Raw genomic sequence first — 8,549 nt, 5'->3', positions numbered from 1 at the left:
GTAACATTTATAAGTAAAAAACCGCACGGACTTATTGGCCAACCTAATACATATAATACAGTCACATTCTGTTCTTCTAAATTTTCCTCTATTCTGAGTCATTTATTTTTCTTCAACCTAACAAGTTTTTGTGCTGCCTCACATTGCTTTCCCACTACTCACATTTGCCATTTGACTAAGTAATCATATTTTTCTTCTTCTTGTTAGTAATAAATTTCTAACTTTTATATTTAATTTTCTTCCTAAAAGATCAATTAGTTCTAATAAGCATTCTTCGTATCAATTGATTTTATTGTTACAAATTTCCAATCTTTTCACTGGACAATAATGGTGGAAACATTTTCCATTAGAGCATACAGGAATCGAGAATCAAATCCGAGTCTCGTTTGTCAAATAATTATCTTATTATTGAACTTTTTAGTTTCAAATGATCATGTTAGAATGAGAATAAATGAAAGACATTTTTCTATATTATTCAAATAGAATTGAGAATTGCAAGAACTTAGAATAGAGGAAATGCTTAATCCCGATGATCTTAGAATAAAAAATGACTGATTTAAATGCTAATTATAAAAGGATTATATTACAAAACAAGCGCTTTTTACTGGAATCTAATGTATACACAGCTGCAACAAATGTTTGACATTCGAATATTTGCAACTCGCATTGCTCACTCGTATTATACGAGTTATATAATTTACAATAATTACTTTATCTCCATACAGCCAGGATATGATAAAAAAAAACATTTTCTTTTCTTTGAAGAAAATATAAAAAAATATACTTATCATCAATATTAAAATATTATCAAAAAGATTACGAAAGTAAAGATAACTCTTTTTCATTAAATCCTAATCTGTAATATATATATATATTGTATGATAAATTATTTGCTACTGTACAATATATTTATACAACGGCACATAGATTATGCTATTTGCGTATATTTTTAGAAACTAAGTGGATATCTAATAAATCTAAGAATGTTGAAGAACATATCATTTCATATCCGTGCTGTGTGGTTCTTACATATTTTTCCATGATCTTGATTAAATGTTACTTTGAATTGTTCAATTCGTATACAATAAAATAGAGATAGTGGGCGCTATATATTATTATTGGATATTGACAAGGCGGTTTTGGGTGAATGATAGTATGTTGCCAATAGTGTAGAGGAAGTTACTTGGTAACTTCGTGCATTGCATGCGCCAGATATTCTACGTTTTTCGACGTCACGCCAGCCATGGAGATACGGCCATCCTTAGTAAGATAAACGCTGAAGTCCTTTGTGAGTCTTTCCACCTGTTAAAAGATCAACAATAATTAAGAGAATATCGATAAAATTAATCATAATGACAATTATTTTTTATTTTCTTATTTAAAGAATATAAAAATTATTATTTATGTATATTTAAGTATCAATATAGGAAAAAAGAATCACCTCGTTTGGCTTTAGACCAGTGTAACAGAACATTCCGATCTGATTCGTAATGTGAGACCAATCACGAGTGCTGCCGTTCTTCTTCAGATTGTCACGCAGCTTTGTGCGAACTGAAATAATACGATCGGCCATACCCTTCACATCACGTAACCACTCCTTTCGCAATTCAGGATCGCTGAGGATCTCATTAACTATACGGGCTCCATAAATCGGTGGGTTTGAATACATCGGCCTAATCAGAATCTTCAATTGTGACAGGGTACGTGCAGCCTCGTCCTTACTAGATGTTACTAAACTGAACGCTCCAATGCGTTCACCTAAAGAAATAAAAAAGAAAAATATATTTATTTTATTCACTTATATAATTTTTACTTATACACACTTATACACGCATATAGTATAGTATTTTTACTTGTACGCACCATAAAGACCCATATTCTTTGCAAAGGATTGAGCTAAGGCAATTTTGTGACCTTCCTCAATGAATAGTCTGACTGCATGAGCATCTCTTGTAAGATCTCCTATAGAAAAATAAATCAAGATAGTAGAAGAGATTAGATAAGTATTAAAATTGTAAGTCTTATTAGATAAGACTTATAAGGTTAATATTAACAAATATATTATTATAATTAATAAACGTTAAAATATAAAATAATAGATTACATTAAAAAATACCTGAGGCAAAGCCTTGATATGCCATATCAAAGAATGGAAACAGATTTTTCTTCTTTATCAGAGTGGACAATTCTCCCCATTGTTCCGGTTTGGGATCAACACCGGTGGGATTGTGAGCACATGCATGTAGAAGGATAATTGATCTCTCAGGGATATTCTATTCACAGATAACATCATTAGTGCGACAAAATATTAATTCCTTAAAAATTGTAACGTTAATCAGTATATAATGCAGTATTGATTTTATGAGCGTTGTCTCGTAAATTTTTATGCCCAATCGTGATTATTATTTATATCTTTCAAAAATCACATTAATAATATTTAAAAAACATACTTTTGTACAATATTAGTACATAAGCATCAGTTGTTATAATTTTAAATAATACGATGCAAAATTGTAACTAATATTTGATAATCTTTTGAATATTTTTTGCCAATCCATGCATCAAAATAGTGGTTAATCACTTTTGTTAAAAATTTTATACTAACAGATATATCTTCCATTAATCCTTTAAAATCTAAACCACATGTTTTCGGATCATAATACCGATAGGACTTGACTGTAAGCCCGGCAAGTTTAAAAAGAGGAATGTGATTCCCCCAAGTAGGAGTTGGTAGATAAATGTCCTTATTGCCAGCAAAATGATGAGACAGAAATTGTGCTCCAACAAACAGAGAACCAGTACCAGAAATTCCTTGGATTGTTGCATTCTAAAAAGGAAAACCTTTGTTAAGAAAAAGCTTTACATATTATTTTTGTATCATAATACTCACCAATCCATTTGTGACAACTTCATTTCCATCTCCAAGAGCTAGATTAATACTTTGCTGGCAAAACTCGATATTGCCAGCAATTGTCGAGTATTCCTTGTCCATTTCTTTGATTCGTATTTTCTCTTCTGCCTGTAACAGATAATCCAAAATATATTTTTTATCATATCTTATAATAAGTGAAATTTTATGTTTATTATATTTATTACATATAATAATCTATTACACCTGTATACGTAATATTAATTGTTCTCTTCTAGAATTGGTCTTATTTATTTACTAACCTTACGAACACTCGGAAGAACATACGGTTTGCCATTATCATCTCTATAAGCGCCAGCACCCAAATTGACTTTTTTCGGATTCTGATCTCTCTTGTAAGCCTCAGTGACTCCCAGAATGGCATCTGGTGGTCCCATTTCAACATGAGACCACCATGAGCTGTAAAGGATATTGTTTAAATAAATTGCAGTTATCTTTGATTTCGTATCAGAAAGATTAAATGTTATCTTTCAAAAGCAGACTGCTAATAAATAACAGGTGTGGCTAATTAAGCACAAAATAAAGTTATTAGTTACTTTAATAAGAATTCTATATAGCAATGAAATAATAAAAATTTATATTTATCAAAGATAATTTTGAATTAAAAGATATAAATGTATTCTTCCTGGATTCTTTCTTTACTTTATATATACATAAAATAAAGTAGATATATATTCATATTTTGCAATTAATTAAATTCCAATTAATTTAATTGTTACATCTTCTGTGCTGGTACTCAACACAGTACTTTTCTATAGTTTCGTGACTGTACATCTCAGTTTTGATTAAAATAATTATGACCATTTTAATCGAGATTCCGATCTCGAAGACAATCGCATTTCCGTTGAGCCGTAGCGTCGAGGAGAGCAGAGTACAGCAGCTGGACAATTTCGCGAAGGTCGAAAGGTCATTCGTCACAAGCAGTCACAAGCAAAGTCGAAGTCTCACCTAGAGAATCTCGCGGCCATCGAAAAGGGATTGCAGGTGTTTTTAAAGAAATTCCCGGTTGTTATGAGCAGCCTCGTTGCATGTGCCATTTGGAGTATAATCCTTCACGATTCTCCCTTGCTGAACGGGAGCTAACCTCAGCTAATTTCGGATGAAATAGAACTCAACTGGGCCGACACGCCGACACACGACAGACGACACTGCAGACGCCGAATCGGATAGACTGGAATAGTCCTATGATCCACGCCTTCCACGGAAGAAACGGCGCCGGCGGTCACATGATCGATGCGAAATCGCGCGGAATGCAGTCAGATCAGGTTATCGCAATCGTGTTATCAACGTGATTAAATACGTCAAAGTACTTGGAGGTTTTTTTTATCATTATCTTTCGCGCGTGAAACGCATCGTAATCGTTTTATCGTATGACGTTGCAAACGATCAAGGTTAGAAAAATTGATCTTGATATTATTCAAGTTCGCGAAACGTGTTTCGACGCGCGAGATTTTTCGAATTTTCTTTTCTCAACATGAAAGATTCGCATAATTAAATCTTTCTAAAAGTAAACTTTGATCTTGTTATTAAAATATTTTTCTTTATTTTCAGAAACGGTGGGCTTCTATGTAGAAGTTGTGGCGTTTTCCTAACCTAATCCTAACCTAAAAACTTCGGTGGTAAAAATATCGGAGTTGTCTTTAGGCTACTTGCGTAAAAAAAAAAAAAAAACTTTTAAATTGGAGGCACTTAAATGATTAAGTGATTAGAAAGAAAAACGACCGACTGTACGTGTATATGCGACAAATTGTGGAAAAGATGATAGACCCGACCAACAAGAAGTTACTTTACAACACTGTGCTGTCACAGACATTTTCACCCGACGGAAATTATCTTCTGGCTGGCAATATTTATGGGGACGTCTCAGTATTTGAGTAAGGGAATATTTGAATAAGACACTTATTTGTGTTTCCACAGCGCATACAATGTATAGTATATTACGGCAATAATGTGATTCTGCAAAAAGTTAAAAACAGCTCAGACGTATATACATTGCTTTATGTTTATGAAATCGGGCTTAATTCTTCAGATGAATTGCTCAATTTATAATTGCTGAATTTTTAAACAGCCTGTCAAAGGCCTTAGGACCCAACAAGGTGGAGGAGAATGAGTTACAAGGACCTAGTTATCGCTTTGCCGCGCATTCTGATCAAGAAGTCGCATGCATGCTCTCTGTGGAGAATTTTCTTGTGACCGGAACACGTGGTGAAATATCAGGATGGGACTGGAAAGTGGTTACGTCGAATAAAGCTCCCAAAAGTAAAATGGCTTGGAATATACAAATTCCTGCTAATAAGTAAGTGAGAGTAAAAGAATATAAAGTAAAACGTCATATTTTAGAATAAAATATAAGATATATATGTATTTCTTTTCAGAGACAGTTATGATAAGCCAGACATAAATTATATGGTGCATTCAAAAGTGAATAATTTATTATACGTTGGCTGTGGTGATAATAACATTTATGTTATAAACTTAGAGGACAGAAAGATTCTGAGAAGCATGCAGGGCCACACTGATTACATACATTGCCTTGCCATAATGTAATTATTTATGAAAAATACATTGCGCAAAAGTGATACTGGCTATTTTCATAATTATAAAAAATTTGTGTAAACTTCAGGGATAATCAGCTTGCCTCCTGTAGTGAGGACGGTTCTGTGAGATTATGGGATTTGCGCAAAAAAGAGAACACTAACATATTAACGCCCCATTTAGTAGACAAAGTTGCTCGACCACGATTCGGAAAGTGGATTGGCGCTGTTGATTTCACCGAAGACTGGTTGGTACGTAACAATAATATATTTATCTTAAAAAGGAGATTGAACACTAAAATAATGAAAAAGAAATAAAGAATTGCACGTAAATTAATATTTTCTTAACTACACTGATGATACATGCGTTACAGCTATGTGGTGGTGGACCTAGTTTATCATTGTGGCACATGCGAACAATGGAGGTAGCGACAATTTTCGATCTGGCCGATCAAGGGATCCATGTAGCAGAGATCTATGAGGAACGCGTGATTGCTGGAGGCTCGACCGACCATGTTCATCACATGACGTATCAAGGTGAGGTTCTAGCCAAAGTTCCCACATCGAATCTCACCGTATACAGCGTGGTACACCAGGAAACGCCACACAAGGTGCTCAGTGTGGCCGGCTCCTCAAACTGCATCGACATCAGTACAAACTTCAATTACCGCGAAATGACGCTCAAGTTTGCATAATAATTATTAAAATAATTTGTTATTACAAAATGGGAATTTAATTTTCCCATAAAAATTTTTATCCTTTTTCAAATTTGAACGGATGAAATGGATATAATTAATTTGCCAGATTCCGATTTTTTAAATAAATATATTAATTAAGTGTACAGTTTTTTTATACGATACAATTCTTCTTTTGTACAAATATACAAGCAATATTTGCGCGATGAAATACAGAGATACATATGCATTTGTCCTTATAATTGCACTTTTCACATTGCCTTTTTCCTTCTACTTATACATATAAATAAGGATGAATAAAAATAAAGAATTAAAAATTATAATAAAAAATAATAGAAATAATTAATATAAGTCTTATATATTACGTATCCATTTTGCGCTTACTACATAACTACATGACAAATATGAAAGAGAGTAACACAAAAGTGGTTAAAACAGCCAATGTTCACATACTCTTTTTTTCCATTATTTATCCATTATTTATAAATAACAAAAATTTATATATATATTTAATAAAAAGGAATTAATATATATACTTTAAATTAAAACTGATATTTCTTTAATATATAAATACTGAATTTGTGGTATCACATTTGTGAAACTAAAGAACCCTTTTACTTGTAATACAATTATTATTCCAAAAATGTGTGGGACCAAATTCTTTATATCGTAATTACAAAATTAATTATTATTGAATTCGAATCTACTCAAGTAATTTGGCAATACTTCAAAGATATTGCTTCGAGAGGGCGATATCACTTCTTCATGAATTTCATGAACGAGAGAGGCTATTTCTCCAATTGAAAGGAGTCAGAGGAAACCGTGTCCAGCGATAACCGCTGGAATAAATCCTTCCCTGCCATCCCTGGAGCGCACCCAGAACCAATCGTTCGTGTGGTCACTCAATAAGGCGACCACATCGCCTTTCGAAACTGTCAGGGCGTTTGCGGCACGCGCCTCGTAGTCATTCCTGATCACCAGAAGCGTGTGCCGTGAGCCTTTGGTGCGTGCGTTTGCCGCTGCCCTCAGGTACAACCGATCGACACTGCGTTCACCGCATGCCGACACTGCGTCTCTTGGTCCTCGTCTCATTCTGCTGTTGCGCCCGCGACTCGCTCCGCATTCGGACCTGGTGTCACGCAGTTTCTCCATGTCCGTCATGTTTCCTGGAGAAAACGGAAAAGCCAATTAGAAAAACTGAAGTGTAATAAAAAAGTATGATAAAAACGTACTTTATTCTATTTGATAGAAAATTCTGAGCAAAATTGAATTACGGACAAAATAAAATTAAATGAAATCTAAATTTTGCTTACCTAATGGCCGGGGAAAAACATCAGTGGAGTCTTCCCAGCATGGTCCTCGCGTAGGTTGAGGTAAGATACCCAAGGGCAAACAGGCGGCATAGCCGACGTACCCCTCTTGTCCGTGAGGCGTTTGCACATATAACCAAGTTTGGTTCTTGAAGACGGCGTTCACGACTGTACCCAGAGGAAGAGCCATCTCATCTTGTACGCCGCCTTGAGTTTGATATAATACCGACGGGAAAGACAGGACAACTGGGATGTTTGCTGGTCTCTCTATGGATGCCTAAGATTACAATTGTAAATTGTATACTCTTTATCTCCTAAAAAATGTTCTAGAAGCAGTAAAAACCAAAGAGACGCTCTCTGGAGTAATTATTTTATTTAGTTTATTACTTTATTAACATGTATCTAGTATTCTAGTATAACAAATTTCATATTGTTGATATATAACGTCCAAAATTAGAAACAATGTCAATTGATAAACCCTTATCAAATTTTTATTAGAAAAATTTGCTTTTAAATCGATCGTTGAAATTTAACTGGACTAAATCTCAAATTAATTAATTATTAATGTTCTGAATCAAAAGTATTTTAATATTCATAATATTCATAAGTATATGAAATACTGGATATATTAATTTCCATAAAGAATAAAAAAAATATAGTAGTATACAAGATAAATAAAAGATAAAAAACACCTTGGTCAGGAACGCGTCGAGATCGGCGATCTCGTAGCCGAATCTGCTTGGTAATCTAGGTTTGTGCGAACGTTTGGTCCGCCTATGCCGATGTTTTTCTCGTCCGTTGGGTGTCGACGTTGATTCACGAGATACTAGGGAAGGCTCAGATACGGCTCTCTTCACTTTCTCCTTTTCCTTCGTATCTTTGAGACCGATAAATTCTTTGTCAAAGTGCTTCTCCAGAGGACTATCCAACTGCTTCTCACCGATTGTTTCTTTGCCAATAGTCTTCGAAAAGAATATTTGAAAGTAATAAAACGTACTCGTTAAATTCAATACTAATAAACTTAAAATAATGAAAGAATTTATCTATAAAAGAAAGTTTATATCTCGAGTTGGGAAATAAA

General features: G+C 33.9%; 3 protein-coding genes across 9 annotated transcripts in view; 1 reads left to right on the top strand and 2 right to left on the bottom strand.

Moving 5' to 3' along the window:
• Positions 1-986: 986 nt before the first annotated feature.
• On the bottom strand, positions 987-4,076 carry LOC112453269 (aspartate aminotransferase, mitochondrial). The gene is made up of 8 exons (XM_025013901.1): positions 3,878-4,076; positions 3,172-3,328; positions 2,891-3,019; positions 2,606-2,827; positions 2,117-2,273; positions 1,864-1,962; positions 1,442-1,758; positions 987-1,302 (listed from the first exon to the last, which is right to left on the bottom strand). The coding sequence occupies exons 1-8, from the start codon at positions 3,964-3,966 to the stop codon at positions 1,180-1,182; spliced, it is 1,293 nt and encodes a 430-aa protein (XP_024869669.1). The 5' UTR covers positions 3,967-4,076; the 3' UTR covers positions 987-1,179.
• A 27-nt stretch (positions 4,077-4,103) lies between these two features.
• LOC112453270 (THO complex subunit 6 homolog) lies at positions 4,104-6,640 on the top strand. 4 transcript variants are annotated; one of them, XM_025013906.1, is made up of 6 exons: positions 4,104-4,194; positions 4,481-4,803; positions 4,998-5,225; positions 5,305-5,472; positions 5,553-5,715; positions 5,838-6,640. In XM_025013906.1, exons 2-6 carry the CDS (start codon positions 4,667-4,669, stop codon positions 6,156-6,158), a joined length of 1,017 nt encoding a protein of 338 aa, XP_024869674.1. In that variant the 5' UTR covers positions 4,104-4,194; positions 4,481-4,666; the 3' UTR covers positions 6,159-6,640. The 4 variants fall into 4 exon arrangements, with proteins under 4 accessions (XP_024869674.1, XP_024869673.1, XP_024869671.1 ...); XM_025013905.1 differs by having other exon boundaries at positions 4,144-4,235; XM_025013903.1 differs by lacking the exon at positions 4,104-4,194 and adding an exon at positions 4,200-4,320.
• A 78-nt stretch (positions 6,641-6,718) lies between these two features.
• Positions 6,719-8,549, bottom strand: part of LOC112453264 (WD repeat-containing protein 78-like) — a 33,703-nt gene continuing 31,872 nt past the window's right edge. For all 4 annotated transcript variants that reach the window (XM_025013893.1, XM_025013894.1, XM_025013896.1 and 1 more), the window contains exons 6-8: positions 8,161-8,430; positions 7,472-7,745; positions 6,719-7,324 (exon numbers count right to left, since the gene is read on the bottom strand). In XM_025013893.1, the coding sequence (XP_024869661.1) occupies positions 6,969-7,324; positions 7,472-7,745; positions 8,161-8,430 (900 nt within the window). In that variant the 3' untranslated portion in view covers positions 6,719-6,968. The remainder of the gene's footprint in view (positions 7,325-7,471; positions 7,746-8,160; positions 8,431-8,549) is intronic.

This window comes from Temnothorax curvispinosus, unplaced genomic scaffold (assembly GCF_003070985.1).
Source record: "Temnothorax curvispinosus isolate PA1 unplaced genomic scaffold, ASM307098v1 QBEX01004244.1, whole genome shotgun sequence".
Classification (NCBI taxonomy): Eukaryota; Metazoa; Arthropoda; class Insecta; order Hymenoptera; family Formicidae; genus Temnothorax; species Temnothorax curvispinosus.
Note: the sequence above shows the minus strand (reverse complement) of the source record. Positions and strands in the feature narration are given on the sequence as shown.